The 23523-nt window shown below is 40.0% G+C and overlaps 1 protein-coding gene across 4 annotated transcripts in view; it reads right to left on the reverse strand.

The window, feature by feature from the left end:
• The window catches only part of LOC131686191 (monocarboxylate transporter 2-like), a 124588-nt gene that overhangs the window by 85909 nt on the left and 15156 nt on the right, over positions 1-23523 (reverse strand). For 3 of the 4 annotated variants that reach the window (XM_058970424.1, XM_058970422.1, XM_058970425.1), the window contains exon 3: positions 3146-4650. In XM_058970424.1, coding sequence (XP_058826407.1) covers positions 3146-3485 — 340 coding nt within the window. In that variant the 5' untranslated portion in view covers positions 3486-4650. The remainder of the gene's footprint in view (positions 1-3145; positions 4651-23523) is intronic. The other variant, XM_058970423.1, reaches the window with a different exon arrangement.

Below are 23523 nucleotides of genomic sequence, written 5' to 3' on the forward strand. Positions count from 1 at the left end.
AATTTATTGGTGGGGGTGGTTCATGGAAATCGTCGATTTTTTGAAAATGCTAAAATTTAATATGAGTTTGATAAATTATTGTAATTTCAGTACCATAAGTAGTCTAACAGATACCATTCCAGTCTACAAACAACAAGAATTAAAATGGAAGTTTTGAAACTTCTATAGATTAGTTTCTTGTCCTAATATTTCAATGAAGTCAAAGAATGTTAACTTAAATGTGTGATGAATGTTCGAAAACTTTCTCAACGATCAAGATCACCATATTTTGAAATAATCAACCTTGAAGGTTTAACAGCTGCGAAGAAGTTTCCCAATATAAAACAACGCGCCTTTTGTTATACAAATTTTGGTGATTAAGTTTCTTAAATGTTGTTATGGAGAATTCATTCTTTATAAATAGTAAGAGATTTGGTGGCTTCAGCAAAGTTCATGATAATCTCATTTAAAAAATTCTGTTGAAAATATGAAGGTTATATGAATGTAGCATATTGAGAAATAAAACAACACTTGGGAAAAATTTTCAAAGCCAGTTGTCTTCGATATACCTTTTTTGTAAGCTTCAGAGACTCATAACTTAAAAGCAATGTGAATTTGATTGTTTATAAACTACAGAGGAGATTTATCAAATGCAGTAATATGAGAATAACTCGTTTTAAAGGTTATCTTTTACATATAGTCTAATATATTTCGATACTCTGAATATATGGAGTATTCATGTATTCAACAAATTTGTTTGAAGTAGCATTTTCGAAAACTTTACTAAAGACGATAAGTCTCGAGCTATTTTTTTTTGAATTCTCTATAATTACTTCTAGAATGATCAAAAAGTTGTAAATAGCTTCCAATGAATGTGATCGTGACCGCGAAAAAATTATAGAGCATTTATTTTATTTTTCTTCGCCATTGAAGCTCACAACTTAGCAAGGCGTTCTAATACCTAGTACACGAAATTTTATTACACCATTCAATTCAGAACTTAGAAATACACCATTAATAGCCACTAACCTGAAATATATTGCAATTTTCATTAATTACAATCCTGCTTAGAAGCAATTCACATAATTGATAATACAGCAAAAATTAAGTGCTCATTAAAACCGATCTTGACCTGCTAAAGATAAACTGTAAACATCATTTTTCACTATCCTCCATTTACTTTTCGAAATGTTATTCTTGTTATTATTCATATTAAGTTATTGTTTCAACTCTACTCAATCTCAAAAAATAGATTTTTAGCAAATTTTGAAATGTATGCAAGTTTTCGGTGAGCAAGTTTATGTTTTATAGACAATCAACATATTCAAACTTAGCTTCCCATTCGAAGCATTGTCCCCAAATCTACACTGTGAAACATCGCTCCGAAAAGAGCGCATTATAATTCAGGCTGGTAATTTGTTTTTTTTTATTAAAGTAATTTGCAAACTATGGGATCTCGGCCAAGAGACAAGTTACAAGATCCCCTTCCCATAATTTTTCAAAAGTCCTCATGATGCTTAAAGCAAAAGGTTCTCAATGTATTATTTCAAAAATATTTTGTGCAATATTTAGGTAACTTAGTCAGCATAAATTAATTTTGTTCAATCTAAAACTAACCATTATTTCACAAAAATGTTTAGTTCGTGCGAATCAAGTACTGATCCACAATCATACACTGCTAGGCCCCAGGCAAAACTGACTCAGACATCACTTCGTTAAAATTTTAATAACTTCTTTTACCAAAGCCGGATTGACTAGCAGTCTTCGACAAAGTTGTAGGAAATTAAATTATCTTTCTTATTTTCACATACAGTGATAATACGATGCATATAGTGCCACCTAACGGCGAAAATGCGAGTTAGTGGGTTTTCTCCATATAAATTGTCGAAAAATTCCATGCAAACTTCAGGCACGTTGGTCCAGTAGCTAGACTTGTCCGATTTGCTTCAAATTTGGAGCAAGTACTCCTGGTGGGACTAGAAATCGATTCAGGGGTGGGCCGATTAAGTTTTCAAAAATTCATAATTTTTCAGGGCACTCTAATGTACACATGTCTTAGTTCCATAAACAAGTGAGTTTTTGAAGCATCTACAACTTTTCAAAATATTTAAAAAATGTCAAAGAATCAAATAAAAATCACTTTTTGAGCGGGTATTTCACCATTATATTAGGGTGCTCAAAAAAATAAAGAAACCTTCCGGAAACATCGATGGGTTCGGATTTTTTTCTATTTTGTCCCACTGTATCACGTAGAGAAGCTTAGCCGGTGCCGGTAGAGATTACACAGGATGCGATAAACCTACTTTCAACAAATCAAGAAATGTTCTGTGGGTCACTTTATTGCGGATACGTTTTTATGCTGTCCGCAGAATCATATCTGCATAATGGTTTTACCACTTTTAACTGTCTTTTCCACGTTATATGTGTCGCCTTGGAACTTGTAATGTCTTCTATCTGCTTCGTTTATACATTTTTGTATTATCCACATCAGCAGTAAATTCTAAAGTATTTGACGGCTCGTAATAATAGTTTTTACGATTTTACACATTTGTTTTAATGATCATCATTGCTGCAACAGGCTTAGACAGTCTTGTCATCGAATTGGACAGCTAAAGGCTGATTTGCTAATTATTGCGATACTTTCAAACTTGCGTAACTTTTTTCATACTTGACCGAAATTAGCGAAATTTTTCCCAGTTCCTCTCTGGTGTGAATTATTTAAATCTACTTGTGCAGTCGTTCCGTTTGAGATAGAAGAAAATCAGCAAACCGTTCGGGAAAGGACTTTGTTCATCCACATGCAATGTGTCTCCACAAAGTAATAGAAAGGAAAATTTGAGGGTGTTATCACAAGATACCTTACAAAGTAGACCAATAGATTGAGTGAAGCTTAAAGTTTTTTGAAGGATAATTAATAATTCTCGTTCCATGATTCCAGAACTCCAAAAGGAAACGGTTGAGCCTTATGCACCAGATTACTCTATTTTTGTGCATGCAAATCTGAACTACTCTAACGTAAATTGTCATTTCCTATCTTTCTCTTGCACACACACGCATATAAACCGACTATTCTTTAGATGAAACTACAAAAAGTGTGAATGTGACATTGACGCGTACCGCTGACTTCATCCGGTAGCATCGAGTACGTCCTTATAAAGACACTCACCGGGATACGTTCCATTGTGCTCCTGTAGGCTTGCAGTTGTCCCCGCGGTGTGCAAATGCCCGGTACTGGTTGCTATGTGATTAGTTGCCCCAGCACCGCCTTCTCGAAGCCTACTACTGTTACGGGAGCTGTTGTTCCGCGTGAGTGTGTTGTTGGCACTTCCTGAGAGATGCTGGTGGGATCGGTTCAATGTCGAGTTTGCTGAGGCCACCGAGGCCGAGAAGCGACATCGCTGGCAACCGTTTCGGACCGGTGGAGGTCTCGGAGCGGGAGCCGGCGGTGGCGAGGCGGACAGGGCCGGCGAATCGGGATCGTTGGATGTACTTCGGACACCGAGCATTTCTTCGTCGACCTGTGTTTGCTGGTCGCGCTGAAAGCGAACCGGTGGCGAGGTGGACGTCGACTTGGTGGCAGTTGGGCGTGGCTGTTGGAACGGAAACGGCGGCTGGATAAGGGCCTGCGGATGATACGCCGGTAGGTTGTGGTGATTGGAGGGACGGGACCGTCTGGGTAGTGTCGATGGTGCCGAGTTAAGGGTCTGTGAGGTCGAGTAAAAATATCCTAAGGCACTCGACGACAAACAGGTGCAGGTGAGATTGATGTTGTTATTGCAGTAGTAGCAATTGTTTTTCCGGGTCTGTCGATTGTGATTGTACTGTCATGGAAGGGTGAACGAGTGCGGCAGGTTAGGTTGTTGGGTTTGCGGATAGGAACTCTGGGGGAGATACGGATAGCTTCGGAACATACACTGGTTTCCGTTTAGATTGCTTGTGTAGGGTTGGCCAATCATGTTTGTCACTGTTGTCAAGCGTTGTCAGGACAACCAAGCTGCTTATGTTTGGCAATAAACGTTCCAGATGTGATTAATAGCGCGGGGAACAACTCGGAAGTTAACTTCAGTTAGGATATCTTCTCTATCACGGCAAGAGTCTCAAAAAGTTGTTCACCAGCATTGTGCATCACTACAATATATCACAGTTTTAGTCGTACAGAATTATTGTTTCGCAATTAGAAAAGCACTCTGCTCTCACCTACTGGCACAACACTGTCACCCTCGGAATTAATGCATTCCAACGCATTGGGAATGTGTCCTACGGCTGATTCATTAGACGTCACCCATTTAATTTGAATATCTTTCGCGCCCGCTTTTGGCGACAAGGATGGTCCTCTTCTCAACTGGGGGGCGTTTTGGGTATCCGCCTAACATCTTCTGCGTGCCGGGAACGACGCCGACGCCGATGACATTCGACGAGATCACTACACGTCGCACTGGCTGTTGCTGTTGCTGATGCTTCTGCTCGTAAAGTCACGTATTTATGAATTTCTTCGCCCATTCGCTTCAGCTTCATCCTCGCCGGACCAGGAGGACGCTGGGAAGAACAAATTTTTCACTTGGGCCTCGACGTATCTGCACTTCGCAGAGCAACACTGCGGCGATACACACGCGAACACACGTTTTGGTTGTTGTTTCTTTTTCCCTCGCAAAAGTGACCGCTGATTGCTGCCTGCAGTGGAGAAAAAGAAAATGGGAAGATGTTGTAGTGGGTTTTGTGATTCGAGAAGAAAATCGTGGTGTCGGGGAATAAAATTATTTATGGCAGGATAAATTTCTGCTAATGCGACAGCATCAACGAGAGAACATGAGAGTTTAATAATTTAATAAAAAGAGAAGTGCTTATTGGTTGAACGGTTCGGGCGTTAAATGTTTGCGTTTGTTATTTAACGAGTACGATTCGATGCGAAAGCAATAACCATTGGTTCACTAATGAGACATTTAGTTCATTCGGATGCATCTCTGATTGCGATATAGCGTTAATTGCCTTAGTAGATCCGCAATAAGTTCGGTTATTTCATGTATAATAATGAGTGCAGTTTCATCAAATCGTAAAAATATAATACCTGGGGAGCCGAACATCGACTCGAAATGAATACAATTATATTTAAATAAAAAGTAGCTTCTCATGGACATCTTCACTTCATCTTCATATTGGTATTGATGGTTGCTGTTTGAAGTAACATTATTTTTCAATAAATCATCTATCGAGTCCTAAATCCAAATCTACGACCTATTTTAAAAAATCTCAGCGAAGCTGTCATATAGTCCGAGCATACTCAACACCCCATTTTGGTCTATTCTTATGGATGCATTTTTTGTTGCATCAGCTCAAAAAGTTACATGTGGCTTAGGGCATCGCAAAAAAAAATTTTTTTTTGAATTCTCAAAGGCCCCCCCTCTCATATTGTGAGTCAAAGTAAGCTCAGATGCCAAATTTCACATCATTTGGACAATTCTAGACCCCCGCCCACTTCGCTTGAAATTTTTGAAATTGTTGTTATGGGAAAATGTGGAGGAAAAATATATTAAATGCTATAACTTTTGAAGTAGCAATCAGAAAATTACAATTTATACCTCTTTAACCTTAGTATTGGAAAGGCGATATTCCTGTTTCTATTAAAATACGGGAAAGTGGGGTCCCCCTCCAAAATCCCCTATTTTTTAATTTTTCTGCTCCGTTGTGCAAACCATACATATTTTGCAGTTTTTCTAATGTGAAACAATTTCAGGAATCGAATGGAAGCTTTTAGACCTTTGTCCGAATACGAGAAGTTGGGGTTATAGGGCCTTTTGTCATTTATATTAAATTTTATCATTTTCTCGTGCATATATCTCTATTATTCTTCATTCAATTTTCATAAATTGTACCTTGTTGAACGTGGAAAATTCTTAGAAATACAACAAAAATAGATTCGTTTGCGTTAAAATTCAAAAGCATCAATTTTTTGACATTAACTCTACAAACCATTTTTTTTTTCATTGAATGTCCTAATACCTCAACTTCACCTATTTTTCCAGGTATGAAACTTTTCTCATGTGATTTCTAAGTGCGTTTTTCACTATAAATAGTAAATTAAATAAGAATTTTGTTGTCAAATGGAGTTAAAATGTGCGATTTTATGATAAAAATGTGAAATCGAGACTATATGTCAGATAATTTGATGTTTCTGAATTTTACCGGTAACGAATCTATTTTTATTTTATTCCTAAGGATTTTTCACGTTGAACAAGGTACAATTTATGAAAATTGAATGAAGAATAATGGAGATATATGCACAAGAAAATGATAAAATTTAATATAAATGACAAAAGGCCCTATAACCCCAACTTTTCGTATTCGGACAATGGTCTAAAAGCTTCCATTCAATTCCTGAAATTTTTTACATTAGAAAAACTGCAAAATATGTATGGTTTGCACAACGGAGCAGAAAAATTAAAAAAATAGGGGATTTTGGGGTCAAAATGACACAGCTCCCCACTTTCCCGTATTTTTTATAGAAACAGGAATATCTCCATTCTAATACTAAGGTTATTTCCTTTAAAAAGAGGTATAAATTGTAATTTTCTGATTGCTACTTCAAAAGTTATAGCATTTAATATATTTTTCCTCCACATTTTCCCATAGCACCAATTTCAAAAATTTCAAGCGAAGTGGGCGGGGGTCTAGAATTGTCCAAATGATGTGAAATTTGGCATCTGAGCTTACTTTGACATTTGTCACAATATGAGAGGGGGGGCCTTTGAGAATTCAAAAAAAAAAAAAAATTTGCGATGCCCTAATGTGGCTCGTTTATTTATCGTTGAATATACTGACAAAGTTCATGTTTATCGCTGCTTTTCCATTAAAGTAGAACTTAGCCCATCTGATGGTGGCTACGAAATTGAATGTACTTTTCAAGTGAGCTGTTAAAGGTTGTAGGTCTACTCAAAGACAGCACAAAACCACGTTTGATCAATTTAACCTTCAAAAGCTAAAATGGGTCGTTTTAGAGCCACATAATTTTTTACATTTCTTATAAAAGAAATGTATAGAATTCGCTCAAACTTTCAAAAAAAATTCCGAAGCGCGCAGGGCCGAGCTTATATACCAATCGACTCAGCTCGACGATTTGGGACAATTTCTGTGTGTGCCTGTGTGTGTATGAAACGGACAAACTCTCACTCGTGTTCCTCAGCAATGGCTGAACTGATCTTATCCAAATAAATTGCAAATGAAAGGCCTCACACCCAGACAGAACGCTATTAATCTGTTTTTGATTCTGATGTTTAGTTCCTAAGATATAGATGGTTGAATGACGAAAAAAGGCACTTTTTGCAGTTTTTTGCCTTTCTCCTATAGAAAGGCTATGCAATCACTCTGAAAACCGATTTTATAACCGAGGCCGGGAGAGCTGAGTCTCTTATACCATTCGACTCAGTTCGTCGAGTTAGTCAAATGTATGTGTGCGTGTGTATGTTTGTATGTGACCAAAAATAAGCACATCGGTTACTGGCTGGCTGAACCGATTTTTTTCAAACTTAGTCTCAAATGAAAGGTACAACGTTCCTATAGGCTGCTATTGAATTTTATTTAATTCCGACTTCCGGTTCCGGAGTTACAGGTTGAAGAATTGAGTCACTCATGAAATTCCCATATAAATCGGAATCAGCATGGTATCTAAAAGATGTAAAGCTTCATAAAATGTGTTCGAAAATGTTTGGATTTATAGTTTCAGCTCACTGATACCCAATCAAACCCACGTTGATCACATTGGACAAGTTCAGCGGAACCGAAAGCTTCGGGAAAGTGGTTATGTTCCTGAGTTGAATTCACATCTGCTTCTCAGAAATGTCTGTTTATGATAGTTTATGTTTATGATAGTTTACAATTATCGTACGTCCCGAGCACTCGATGACTGTGGGATTTAGCTCTGCTAGCTGTCTGTTGGCTTTTTCGGCTAGTGTCAATTCGGTGGTCTCCTTCGTCTGCAAAAGCGGGTTGATGACGGCCGGGGATTTTCAAACAAGAGTTGGCTGTTGCTCTTATTGGCACGATTTTGAAAAGGTCTTACTTAGCTGATATGCAGCTTTCTGAATCTTGGTCCCACGCACACGGAAGCAGAGAAGGCAACCAAAAACATTTTCAAAACGTTCTTCCGATCAAACTTTATCTGAATTGTAGTTTGATTCGCCTTCCAACCTGCTTGCTAGTGAGGGGAGGCACAAAAAGTGGCTCTTCAAGGTGACTCTTTGCACGAAATTGTGCAGCGCTTGATGCACAGATCTTTCTCTTTTTTGTTTCCAAGTTTCTTATTGTGCAGTCGTTCTGCACATCGCAGTGTTTTTGTGCTGCTCTATTTTTCATCGGTGTATTTCGCTCTTTGTGGCACATTGTGTGAGCAAATAACAAGCCTGGCTATAAATTTGCAGAATACATCGTCTCAATATAATTACTTAAAAAAATTAAGAAAAATATCTCACTGGGGTGGGCGTAGCGTAGTTGGTAAATCGATTGCCTTGTACGCAGCGCACCTGGGTTCGAGTCTCGACCCCGCACATAGGGTTAGAAATTTTTCATAAGAGATTTTTCTAACCCGAAGAGGCGAATGACCTTAAGGTTAAAACCTCTATAATCGAAAAAAAAGCATAATGTGTACTAATTGCCTACTGCAATTCAGATATCCATTTGCTTAGTTTACAACAAAATTTTTCACTACATGGCTCAACAGTTTTCGAACATATGATCGATTCCGTAGCATTGCGACGAATAACTCGCCGAATGGCGCTTCGAATAAGGATGTGAGATAAAATATTCATCGTGTCTCCTTTAGAAAGTACGGACAATAATGTTAAATACCTCTACTGAGGATGCTTCAATAACAATTTCAACAATCTCTTTCAATGGGCATTCGCATACATTATCAAGCGATTTATAAAACGTTCAATTTTGACAGTTATTAATAAAAATAGCAAGAAACGAGGAGTTTTATACAATGCCATTATCTATAACCATCATCATAATGAAAATGAATGATTAACGTTCGGTTTGGATGTTGAACCATGAATTCGAAAGTTGTTTGGTCAAGATCGATCGATGCATTCTTGAGAAACACGAACAAGAATACGGCAAACAATGTTCCAATTTGTCGAGCTGAGTTGATTGGTATATAAGATTCGGCTTTCAGCATCTTGCAAAAACAATATTCGAATTTTTGTTACCTTTGTTGCATGAAAATTGAATCAAAATGCAGCTATTTCATTGTAAGAAAACCACCAATATTACATCTGAGAATTCCGCGATTTTCGTATCAAATCTGTATGCGGTATTGTACCATTTTTGTCTTTCTCATATAGAAAGGTTATGCAATCACTCTGAAAAACGTCAACCTAATCCCGGCCCGGAGGGCCGAGTATCATATCCCATTGGACTCAGTTCGCCGAGATCGGAAAAAGTCTGTATGTGTGTGTATGTGTGTATGTATGTGTGTGTATGTGTGTGTGTATGTGCGTATGTGTCAAATAATGTCACTCATTTTTCTCAGAGATGGCTGGACCGATTTGCCCAAACTTAGTCTCAAATGAAAGGTGCAACCTTTCCATCGGCTGCTATTGAATTTTGGATCGATCGGAATTCTGGTTCTGGAATTACGGGTTTCAGAGTGCGGCCACACAGAAATTTCTCATATAAACTAAAGGAAAAATTAAAAATAGAATTTTTATTTTTGATGCTAAATGTGTTCAAGGTGCATGAAACGTCGAGATTTGATGCAAACTCGAAAAAAAATTTGACGACGATACACTTTTTTGGATTTTGGCACATTTTTTGCCTTTCTCATATAGAAAGTTATGCAATCACTCTGAAAAACGTCAACCTAAATTTTTTTTCGACTCGCATAAGGTTTCTGGATTTTAACAGGGGCGTAGTTGATGGTTTACGGAGAGGGGTTACACCACCCTCTCTACTGTTCACTCCCCTCCTTTAAAAATCTCTTTAAATCACCCCTCAGACCACCACCCCATCCAGCCCTCATACCCCTCCCTTTCAACCCCATCATCTTTAAACCACCACTGTATCACAAAGCATACCAATTTAAGCTGGGGAGTCGTTAGTTCATGGGACTTTCGCCCTCCTCACATACCCACCCCCGCATGACAAAATGAGTTAGCAAGCAGATAACATTGATCTAATGCTGATTAGGCTAATGGAGTATGATATTTTTTGTTTCAAGTGTTTACCGTCGACACGTAGCTCATCAAGTTCGTGGCTGGCATACCATTGTATATAAGTGCAAAGTGTACTAAGAATGTAATGGACATTTCCACAATTATGTTGAACATAAAAAGCCTCCGTGCCGTAGTTTAGAGAAATTAGAAAGGCACAATTGCACCGCTAGGTGGATTAAAACAGGTTTTTTAAACGGCCTTCACCACGTTTTCGTAATGATCTGCTTACATAAATAAAACCTAGCAAACAATGAACCAGTTGTCATAAAGCTTTTGTTGCATCGATGCCCACAACATCCTACATCGAACCATTTTCAGTTTTTTTTTATTTCCAGTCCCGCCAATCGTAAATTTTCAAGATAATTGGCCCATTACCGAGAATTGACATTCATTTCCTTCCTTCCGAACTGGTGAACACTTTTATCCTTTAGGTGCGTGGAGAGCTTTCCCCAGACCGCCGCCGAGCTGCAAACATAACGCTCGGCTCATTGGACACCGTACCGGTCTTTCGAACGTTGTAGCAACAGTGGGTGCTGTAAGTTAAGCGACCCGTAAAGCTCGGCGAAATTGGATCAAAAGTTAACGAACTAACAGGGTCTCTTCCTTTCTTCCGGCGAAAGTCAGTTAGACTGTTGGTGTAACCAACTTTTGGGCTTGTCCGGAATCTGTGCTACCTTTCATAATATTTTTTGTGCATTGTACTAATTACATTTTTTCGGCGGTGCTATAATAATGTAAAATGAGACCCGGTCCACTGTAATGTTGTGGGTGGGTCCAATTTTTCGTCACGGTAATTAACAGGCACCGGGCGAGACAATCTCGTTTGATCGTTTTATTCACCAACTTTCACGTCACGATTGTTCTTTGGTGCGGAACAAACACTTCAGCGTGCCCTCGAGTAGAACAAAACTAATTAAAGATCTCCGGCTCGAAACACCCACGGGGCAATGTTCGCCAACCAAAAAGGCGAAGGTGTGTTTGACGTGTTAAATACCGAAGGAAATGTTGTTGCCGACTGTTGTCTCGGTCCTATTGAGTGAGAAACTGTGAATCCGTGTCTTTCCACATAATTTTAGATTTGACATTTCTTACCATCAGACTGTGAATAATCTAGGTGCTGTTAAACTTCTTCGTGGTATTTAGAATGATCTATGGTTTAATGCAACAAAGGTTTATGAGTATTTTTTCCGTATACTGTGAAGATATTAAAAGCTGATCCCCTTAAAATGTCCGCTCCTAAACCATAACTAGAAATTAACTATTCGATGATATTATCACGCAATTTATCTATGACTCGAATAAAGTTAAGACAATTGCAACCACCCATTTTAAAGTTAACGACCCTTTCAGTCCACGTTATTGTTAGTACAAAAACTTAGCGAACTAGTTGACAATAGACTTTAATAAAGAGCACGTCAAAGGTCCTCGTTTGTTTCCCAAACTCTTCACAGTGCAATTTCAGCTTCCGCGAACAACTCTGCGCCGTAATTGGGGAGACAAGACCCATTTAACGTTCTTCATTGCGGTTCAGCAGCACCGCCACTGCGCTGCCTTCTAGTTTCGCACTGTGCAAATCGTATTTCGCCACTCCGAACGCCCGCTCTAACAACCCATATCTGAAATGCGCTTCCGCTTGTACTTGGGTGGGAAGAAACTTTTAATTAGACGCTGAATTTTTTATCTTCATGCCGCCGTCCGCGAATGCGGTTACAGCGGTAGGTGCATTCTCTTTCTTTTCTATTTCGCTTGATATAGACGCAAACTGAACTGTACATAGACTTTGTACGGGGAAAGATGCTCTATCTATTCCTAGATATAAATATGCAGATTAAGTATGCAAGAAAGTGAGCAACAATATTGCGTTGCATCCATGTTCGGGTCAGGGAAGGAAAATGCCGGCGAAAAGACGGTGATAATTTCCGGAAAAGTTTTGTGTTGTAACGAAGTTTGATGCTATTAGGATTAGCGGGTAATAATGACGCCGGGGCCCCAGTCTTCCATCGTTACCAGTTTATCGTTTTATGAGAACACAATCGTGTGTTCATCTTTGGGTTTAGCGTCTATAGGTGTGGCGGTCAAGATGGGTGCCATATACTGATGAGATGAATTCGTTACGTTAAATCCAATCCATCAAAGTAGGAATTCACCCTCCTGCGCTGATGGTTTTTATCCAATTTTCTGCTTACAGAGTGAAAATGTGAGTTGGGGAGACCGGTGCTAGTTGGCGGTGTTTTCAGTTTTCATTTTTTACCGGTTTCATTTTGGTAGATTTTGCAATATAGAACACGTTGAATGAATAGACAGACCGTTGGCAACATCTCTGAATGTTATTAAAATATTTGATACATTGTTTCCATTTCCAGAAACAAACATATTTGACGCGGAACAGCAGCCAAGGGGGAGGAGGCAGTGTAAGGTTCAAAGGGGTGGGGGCAAGTGATGAAGGAGGAAAGTGTAAGGGTAAGGGGGAGGGGCGATGCAACACTCAACTGCATATTATGCCTTTTATTTGAGACTTGGTTTGTGAAAATCGGCTCAGCCATCACCGAAGAACGGATGTTACTTTAAATGTGGAATATGCTTGAACCCGGGACTTCCGGAATTGTCGATAGTGGACAATATATTCAAATATATTGCTTGGCAAACAAAGATCTAGACCTGCGAATCGCAGTAATTTGGTGACTATGTCAATAGATTTTTACCCTCTGAGGTATTACAATTGAAACGGTTTATGTGAGAAATACCAATGAGACTTTACTAACCAACTTGTAACTCTGGAACCAAATGTCCGAACCGAATGAAATTCAACAGCAACCAATAGGATTACTTATATTTGAAATTAAGTTTGTAAAAATCGGTCAAGAATTTGCTGGGAAATAGGTATGATATTAGCTTAGGAAGTTGGCGAGTTCCCCGGGGGCATCAATAATCGTCATAAGTGGCCAATGCACTATGGTCTCAAAGCTGTATTTAGGAAGACAAAACTCTTTGCGTCTAAACCGTTGATTTTAGATATATAGTATCTTCGGCAAATTTTCTTAGAACTTTCTTGCCGATTTTTTTATATTAGCTGAATTAGGGTGGTCCTTGTGGTTAGGGTGTTCAAAGTATCAACTTCTTAGATATGTAAAATTCAGCTTCATAATGTTCTACAAAGTTATAAATCAATCAACTTGAAGCAACTTTTCTGAAGAAACTATGTGACTTTCTCTAATGGTTCATGTGCTATGATTTTTCCAATATTTAAGGTAGGGTGGCTCTTTAAAAATTGGTTTTCTATTAATATCTTTTTATGTGTTAATTTCTCGCTAATACTTTGTTCTAGAGATTTTTAGAACTTTTGTAAATACACATTTTTGCTGAAGCAATGAAGTTTCTATCTCTTTTGTTTGCATAGTTATAGGCGATTTTCAAAATAAAAATGGTTTTTTTCAAAGCTATATATGTTCCAACATTGCAAATGGATTTTCAATATTTTAATTTCATTTGAAAGATCGGAACTTTTCTAGTTTTTGGGAAAAAATTGCGAGAGCGTTATTTCTGTAAAATAATTAATTAATTTTTGAAAATGGTGTGTTTTTCAACAAAAATCGTTCATAACTTTTCAAATAGACGAGATAACAACTTTGTGACTTCAGCAAAAATATTCACCATACAAGTTCTAAAAGTGCTGCAAACAAAGTATTCACGATAAATCAATGTATGAAGTGATAAATGAGAAATAGTGGTTTTAAGGGGTCACGTTTTCATCGCTCAATCTCTTATGGTGCAATCAACTGAGAAATAGTCAATGTGTGTGATAATACCAAAAATCACAGAAAATCTATTAACATCTATGTTTCACTACATTCTACCGTACAACTACATGTTAGTGTGAATTTACAATAGTGTTAAAAGCGTACTATAGTAAACTCTAAATAAAAGTTATCTATTACGTGGCCAATGAAGCAACCGCCATGCATTATACAGGGGGAATTATGCTTTATGAGTTATTTTACCAGTTCGCGGTTAGCGATTTTCAGACCTCTTACTTTTATTTGTTTTGAAGTAACAAAAAATTGAGAATCTTTCCTTAACTTACCCACAGCCGTCATTATAGTCGATAATTAATTTATAGTTTCGAACATTGCATAAATGTTGGAAAAGCATACAATAATTTCCGCTGCTATGAATAACAAACTCGTTTCAAGATTTTATTTTAAGATAACAATACGTGAACTAAAGCATTTTCTTTCTAGCACTCGTTTTGAGCACTAGTCCAAACCAAAAAGGATTTACTTAAGTGAGCATAGATAACGTTTGTTGGCCGATTTAGAATTAACGTTAGTTTGCAGCTAACACTACTGTTAATCCACTGTACCATTTAGATGTACGGTAGACTGTTCTTTGAAAAACGTTTACAAATCCAATAGAATTGCCATGACATACGGCACACAATAACTATTTATCAGTTGATTGTACCATAAGAGATTGAGCGATGAAAACGTGACCCTTTAAAATCACTATTTCTTATTTGTCACTTGAGACATTGATTTATCGTAAATAGTTTGTTTGCAGCACTTTTAGAACTTTGTATGGCGAATATTTTTGCTGAAGTAACAAAGTTGTTATCTCGTCTATTTGAAAAGTTATGAACGATTTTTGTTGAAAAATACACCATTTTCAAAAATTAATTAATTATTTTACAGAAATAACGCTCTCGTAATTTTTTCACCAAAAACTAAAAAAGTTCCGATCTTTTAAATGAAATTAAAATATTGAAAATCCATTTGCAATGTTGGAACATATATAGCTTTGAAAAAAACCATTTTTATTTTGAAAATCGCCTGTAACTATGCAAACAAAAGAGATAGAAACTTCATTGCTTCAGCAAAAATGTGTATTTACAAAAGTTCTAAAAATCTCTAGAACAAAGCATTAGCGAGAAATTAACACAGAAAAAGATATTAATAGAAAACCATTTTTTGAAGAGCCACCCTACCTTAAATATTGCAAAAATCATAGCACATGAACCATTAGAGATAGTCACATAGTTTCTTTAGAAAAGTTGCTTAAATTTAATTGATTTATAACTTTGTAGAACATTATGTAGCTGAATTTTACATATCTAAGAAGTTGATACTTTGAACACCATAACGACAAGGACCACCCTAATTCTACTAATATAAAAAAATCGGCAAGAAAGTTCTAAGAAAGTTTGCCGAAGATACTATATATCTAAAACCAACGGTTTAGGCGCAAACTGTTTTGTCTTCCTAAATACAGCTTTGGGACCTTAGTGCAATGTGATCAAAGCTACTTTGATTGCTCATTAGCGATCTAGAGCTGCTAATCCAAGTAATGTTGGACCCTGTCGGAAACAATAGCAAGGGCATGTGATTTAACAATGCCGATGAAAATGGAACCGAGGAACTACCGGCGTACTGGTGGAACGAAAGGCTGCCTGCCTAAAAGCCAGAAGACGCGTTCAAAGAGCAAGATTTTTTTTACAATGGAGAAAACGTTTACGTACTAACCCAGTACACGTGGTATTGGTAGGTGTCCAAGCTACCACACGGGGTGTACTGGGGGCGAGTCGAATGGTGACGCTGCCATTAATACCGACTAAACTCCATTGGGCTCCGCCATCGCTCCCCCCAGGGACTACCTCTCGGTATTACTTATGGGGGGAGCAGTGTACTTGATGTACTCATTCACTCTCGTTCACGCATTCATACGTCCTGTATGAGGTTTACTTAGGTGCTCTCTCTATCGCACCTTGATTCACTCTCTAACACATCCGCTGAATAAGGGTATCAGGGGTTGTTTCCAGCCATCTGGCGACCGAGGTCACCCTGGTGCGCTCGCGGGCTCCTCTATTTCCACGTAGCTCGAAGCACTCCTCATCTTCCCGAATGACCAGCCCGACTGGCATCATACTCGCTATCACGCAGGATGCATCGTGTGATACCGTGCGGTAGGCAGATATCACTCTGAGGCACATCACGCGGTAGGTGCTCTCCAGTTTCTGTAGGTAACTGGTTACCCTCAGTGCTCTTGACCATGACGGGTCGCCGTACCTGAGGATAGATACGGCAACGCCTGCCAGTAACCTACGTCTACTGGCGCACACCTTTGAGCCGTTGGACATCATCCTTGATAGAGCCGCAACAGCAGTCGACGCTCTCTTGCATGTATATTCGACGTGGCTGCCGAAAGTCAGCTTGTCGTCTACAATGACTCCGAGAGACTTCAGACTCCGCTGTGAAGTGATCGCGACTTCTCCCACATGGATAACTGCATGTTGTGCCGACTTGCGGTTGTTGACGATAACTACCTCCGTCTTATGATGAGCGAGCTCCAGGCCTCTCGCGCTCATCCATTCCTCCACCGTGTTGATCGCGTGTTCTGCGGTTCGTTCTACCTCAGGAATTGACTCCCCGTAGACCTCCAAGGTTACGTCGTCGGCAAAGCCGTCGATCTTGACCCCAGGAAGGAACTTCAGTCTCAGAACCCCGTCATACATGAGGTTCCACAGCACCGGGTCTAGGATCGAGCCCTGCGGGACTCCGGCGGTAATCGGAACCCTTTTCTGACCGGCATCGGTCTAGTATAGCAGTACGTGGTTCTGGAAGTAAGATCTGAGGCAGTCAGAGAAGAGTGTAAGGTAACATACCGGGCGGCCAGAGCCACTTTTAAAGGCGAGATAGTGCTAAGCAAGTCCACCTGCTACAAGGAGCTGTGCAGAGAAGTAGACGCCAACCCCTGGGGCAATGCTTACCGTGTCGTTATGGAGAGGATCAAGGGTCCAATGACGCCACTTGAAATGTGCGCTGACAAACTGAAAGTTATCGTGGATGGTCTTTTCCCGAAGCACGACCCAACTTCATGGCCACCTACACCGTACGTTGATGCAGACGATGGAAATGCTGGTGACAATCGAGTCTCCAACGACGAGCTCCTTATAGTGGCAAAAGGACTGAAAGCGAAGAAAGCCCCTGGACCGGATGGTATCCCCAACGTGGCACTGAAGACCGCGATCTTGGCGTTTCTAGACATGTTCAGGATAGTTCTACAGAAATGCCTGGAGGAAGGCTACTTCCCGGATAGATGGAAGATCCAGAAGCTTGTGTTGCCACCAAAATCAGGGAAACCACCAGTAGATCCAGCATCGTATCGGCTTATATGCCTGCTGGATACTCTCGGCAAACTCCTGGAAAGGGTCATCCTCAACAGGCTGACGACCTATGCTGAAAGTGAGAACGGACTATCGCAGAGGCAGTTCGGGTTCCGGAAAGAGATATCGAAGGTGGACGCCATCCGCACCGCGGAGAAAGCATTGAAACAAAAAAGAAGGGGTAATCGCTACTGCACCGTGGTAACGATAGACGCCAGGAACACGTTCAACAGTGCTAGCTGGGAGGCTATCGCCGTAGCGCTACACATAATGCGGGTTCCGGACTATCTGTGTATGGTTCTGAAAAGTTGCTTCTAGAACCGAGTACTGGTCTACGAAACGAATATGGGGCAGAGGTCGATTAGGGTCACGGCGAGAGTGCCTCAGGGCTTCATACTCGGCCCAACGCTCTGGAATATAATGTACTACGGAGTGTTAACACTGGAACTGCCCAGGGGAGTTGAGATCGTTGGCTTTGCAGATGATATTGTCCTGACGATAACCGGAGAGACCCTTGAGGAGGTGGATATGTTGACGGCAGAGACAATAGGCATCGTGGAAACCTGGATGGCTGACGTCAAGTTGCAGCTGGCTCACCACAAGACCGAGGTAGTGCTGGTCGGCAACTATAAAAAGATCCAACATGTCGAGATCAGTGTCGGAGGACAATCCATCCCATCGATGCGTGCGCTGAGGCACCTGGGTGTGATGGTGGACGATCGGTTAAATTACAACAGTCATGTCCATTATGTATGTGAGAAGGCTGCGAGGACAACTAACACATTGGCAAGGATCACTCCGAATCACGGAGGAGCAAGAGGCATCACGAGACATCTCCTGGCGGGTGTCTCATCCTCAATACTGAAGTATGGCGTACCGGCGTGGGTTGCTGCACTGAACGCAAAGCGAAACCGGACGAAGTTGACGAGCACGTCTCGCCTAATGGCTGTTCGTGTCGCAAGTGCGTACAGAACGATGCCGGGATGATTCCCATCTGCACCACTCTGTCTGAGGACGTGGAATGCTACCAGCGGAGAAATCCTCGTAATGCAAAGAGACTGATCCGAGCGGACTCGTTGGCTAAATGGAAGCAAGAGTGGGACAACGCGGAGAAAAGAAAGTGGACCCACCGACTCATCCCAAATGTATCTGCTTGGGTACATAGGAAGCATGGAGAGGTGAACTTCTATTTGACGCAGTTTTTGTCTGGGCAGTAAATGCATAGGTTTTGACATGCTTCGTCAACTCTTTGCCCGGAATGTGTGGACGTGCAAGAGACACCGAAACACGTGGTATTTGGATGCTCTAGGTTCGAAGAAGTTCGTATGGGTATGGCTGGGGTGACAGTGGACAATACCGTCGATGAGATGTGCCACGACGATCATATCTGGCGTGCTGCCAACAGAGTGGGTACGAGTATACTCTCCGAGCTGCAGAGGAAGTGGCGAAGGGACCAACAAAGTAGTGTCATTGGCTAGAACGCCGCCGGGAAACCACAAATCGGGTTTCGGGAGAAATTCCGCCGCCGCAGAACTCTCCAACGGTGTAGACTAGGTCCATCGCCGGGGACCTGTTGAGTAGTACGCGACATAGCACTGGACTTGGGTCGTCGGGGCGCCAGTGAATCGGAAGCTACGCTCCACCCGGAATCGCTGGATGGACTTCAGCACCTACTGGCTGGCCCGTTGAGTAGGCTAGGTCCACTGCCGGGGACTAGACCGAGCAGCGGAGCGGGGAGCTAAATGGCTCACAGAAAGTTACATTGGTAACTAGAGCAGTCTACCGCCGGGTAGATTCGCCGCCGTGGACTCCCCGACAGAATCGTGAGGAAATGAGGAGCTAATTGGCTGACGAAACAAACACCGGTACCGAGAGAAATTCCCAGTCGGAGTAGGATAATATCCGAGTTGATCTAGATAAAGCAGCGAGCTAAATGTCTGAAGGAAGCGGGTATCGGTGTCAGGGGAAATTCCTACGTCGGGGAACTATCGGTCGGAGTAGCGTGAGTTCACCGTTGGGGACTATCCAAGTAGATCGCGATATGGCCGGGAGCTGAATGACTCACGGAAACATGAGCTAAATGGCTCAAGGAACCAGCACTTAAAAGGCTCACGTGGACGTAATCAATGGAGACAAGATGCAAGACACGAGTCGAGAGTTAAATCAAAAGTCATAGGTCGAGCCACTCCATGTGAGGCTCCGAGATAGAGCAGAAGAAAGAGGTGCGACGAAAGCACAACGATCCCCCCACGAAGTAATACGATGACGTAGTTCCGTGGGGAAGAAGGGTGTAAAAAGTAAGGCTTGTTTTTATTGTTTATACACGATCGTGAGTCCCACACAGTGCCAACACACTACATGCCAGGCTTTTGAAGCTTTTTAAACCTTACTATAACAAAATATATATTGTGTTTATCTACCCACACATTTCCAAAAAAAAATTCTTATTACACCACTGACTATAGCTTGCACTCAGTTTGCTTCGGATATAGCATCAACACATATCATTGCACACAAACTTTGATTGTCAGTTCAGATTTATCTACTCACGGTAACCAGATGTGCAGCGGGGCACAACAGCACAGTAGTTTTTTTGTCCAAAATAGTGCGCCTAAATCGTTAAATTTGAATCAATGATGTCTTCGGAGGAATTTGTAGACATTACAAGCCCTTTCACACGGTGTTGTTATTTTAATGATTAATCTTCCTAAAAGTGAGTTATATTTACTGACTTTCTTGCCAGTATTAAAATTATGTCTTCGGAAAAGTTTTAGAGCGAGCTTTTGTTAACAACTTTGCTGAAGACATAAAGTCTTTCTCTGTTATATCTTCAATAAAGAAGTTTTGGATGATCTCTTTAAAACCAATTCATTAAAATAACTCTTCAAATATCATTCTGGTGATTTTGGGATGTTCCGTAAAAAAGTTTAAATTATTAAAATGGACAATTTTCTTTATTACAACACTAGCTCATCTCGTATATTTTCACGTGTACGTCAATAGTGCTTTCGGACCACAAATCAAAAATGTCATTTTCTGCTATGATTTTCGTGATTAATCTTTCTATAAGTGAGATTTCTCAACAATTTTTTAGTACAAAAAATGAGCTAACGTCTTTGGAAAAGTTGTGGAAATTGCTTTCACGAATATCTTTGTTGAATGCATGAAGTCTATTTTAAATGCTTAAACTTTTTGTGCCCAACTTTTTTCCGGCGCATATAGGATTCCAAAATTATTTTTTCTTTAAAGGGAAAGAAATACGAAAAACTTGTTTTGCTCAAGATAGGTGGTTGTCTTGCAGTGCTAGAATATGCTCAATTTTTACCTTCCTATGCTCAATAAAATTCTCCTAGAATTTTTTCAATAGTCTGATTGGAAAAGGTAGTCGAAACCTGTCTAAATTGAAAGACTACAAAGATATATCGAAATTTCATGTTTCACCATAAACACAAATTTTCACTGGAAGCAATGCTTCATAGGATAATTGCAATAATTTCACTGTCCCATGTGGTCATTTACAAACAATGGTTAATAACCTCGAGTTTATTATAAATAGAGATTTTTTGTCTGCATAGTAAAGATGTTCACAAAAACAAGTTCCTTGACATTTCTGAAGACTTCATCTTGATTTTCATACCTTGAAAAAAATTGTAGCATATATTTCACTTCAAGGGGGATTAATCACTATAACTATATCATCAAAATGCAAGACTTCGATCACCATAAACCATGCTAGAAGACGTCATTCCTGTGCGCTTTACTGTTTTCGCATGAAAAATTCTTCCATGTTTTTGGCGAAAAAAAGTAGGGGAAAGAGGGTAACAGTGGAACTATGAAAACGTATTGTTTTCATAGTTCCACTGTTACCCTCTTTCCCCTACTGTGAACCGATTAAATTCCTTTATATAAGTGTGATGTTTCATAAACAAACAAAAATTAATAACTCTATAGTTTCCGTTTCACTAATAATTAAAAGAAAATGCCTTTATTGAATTTCTTGATTATTATTAGCAATAACTCTATACAGCGGGACTTGGTGGTTCAGAGGACAAGCCTCTGGTTTCCAAAGACAGCCGACGAATGCTCGGGTGCCAGCCACGAATGATTCGAAGTAATAAGTGGAATCATAGCACTAGTCATACAAGAATCGCTCCGAGGTTGTGTTGCAACAGAAGGTCAAGTTCCGCAGCGGATTGTAGTACCAAGCTTTGCTTCGTTAACATTAAACTGCACGATACTGCGACATTGGCAGTTCTGCTGAACAGCTTATTCAGTCGGTAAGTTTCGCTTCTTTTCTCCTAAAGTTCGAAATCGAGCCAATCTGCGAAAGCAGTACGAAGAAAGTGATTGCGTCGTTTGGTCTGACATCTCACGAACATTTTCCGCTGCACCAAAACCATACAAAATGCTGCAAACATGTCACCGGGTTGTCCAATAAAATCCGGGGATAAAATAATTAAGATCTCGATCCCGATGGGTTTCGAAAGATAATGCTGATTGGAAGGCGACAACACTTCGTGTCATTGCGTCCCAGGCGCTTCGCTGGAACCGAGTGCTTTTGAAACTTCAATTGACATACAAAAATATCTTTTTCGAGATTTTGCAATTAAAAGGTTGAGTATTAATTAAGTCACATTAAGCAAGTATTTTATTATTCTGTCGCCTCCTCATACCATTTGCTTCAACTAATAATAAAATAGTGTTTTTATTAAGTTTTGAATCGGAACGCTCAAAACAGTCATTGAACAGTTCTCGCACACTCATTCGGATTCCATTTAAAATTGTAATAAGCGTTCCTGGTCGATATTTGCCGGATGCCATTACCACGCAACACGAGCCAACAAGATTACCAAGCGCTTAATTAAACTAATCCCCTGTCATCCTGATTGGCTGTGGTCTTAAATATCCTTAAATCCGCTAATGAAATCTTGCATTTTAATGCAAGACACACTTCGAAATATATTGCCTTTTTTGTTGATCGAGTCCATCAGGTCAAATTGAACGAACCAAAGAGCGGTCTCCGTTCTCAACAAACGCAAACAGAAGTGTCCAAATATACGAAAAGGCTGCAACCGAATGGCAAAGGGACACGAACGGGAGTCAACGTCGTCGCCGTAGTCGATAGCTATAAAATATATTTCAATAATTGATGAAGCGAATCCTCTTGTGTCATGTTCTGCTTCAAAGATACGACGGATGCTCTGGGGCGATTGAAATATGCAGGCATATGCAAAGTTGGATCCTTTCAAAACTTTCAGCGAGCGGCGAACAGAGCGGCATTTGAGCAAAATGTGCAAAATAAAACAACAGATAACCACTGCTCCCACCATAGAGAGAGAGAGAGTGCCAGAACAAACAGAACGGATGGGACCCAACTGGGGACGGATGAAACGTACAAGAGCACAGATGTCAATGGGAAGAATTTATGCAAATCGGGCTGGAATCGCTTCGGTCAACAGTTGACAATCAAACTGCCATCCCACTGCACTGAGGGTAGTCCTACTGCATCAACATATCAGTGCGATGCATTGGTATATCTTGCATTCTCTGGTAGCGCGTGTGACTGGCAAATGCAATATTTATTCTGTAGTGTGGGAGGCGATTAAGTATGGGCGGTCATGAGTTAAAGTTCAAATCGGGACGACATGTGCTTCAGTATATTGCGGTGGCATTTGCTAATTTGATCTGGAGAAAGTGCAGTCATTTAAAACAATTCTTTCATGAAACATTCTTATTGCATTTGATCCTTTGGCATTCATTCGTCTAGATATGATAAATCAACGTCACATTGGTACTAATGAGCTGAGAATCTACTGAAGTTAAAAACCACGTACACCCAAAATAGTTTTACTCATAGAAAACAGAGTGGCTCAAGTGTGGAATTTGACACCACTTTGGCGAACTTTCAATGTAAACAACTAAATTCATATCGTCGCACCAAACTCGCTAGGGGATATAAATTTAGTGGCATGAACGGGTGTCATAAATTATTTTTATGAGCAAAGATACTTCGAAAAATGTATAAGACTGCCCAAATGTGAAGAAAATTTTAGTGTAATGGATGGCAATTTGATCAATAATTGAAATTGTTCAGCCAAGTAATCCATATCAATGTAGTCTAGGAACTGATTTATTTTCATTATGGTTAATTGATGAGAGCCCAAATATAAATATATTATTGTA

The sequence above is a fragment of the Topomyia yanbarensis genome, chromosome 2 (genome assembly GCF_030247195.1).
Source record: "Topomyia yanbarensis strain Yona2022 chromosome 2, ASM3024719v1, whole genome shotgun sequence".
Classification (NCBI taxonomy): domain Eukaryota; kingdom Metazoa; phylum Arthropoda; class Insecta; order Diptera; family Culicidae; genus Topomyia; species Topomyia yanbarensis.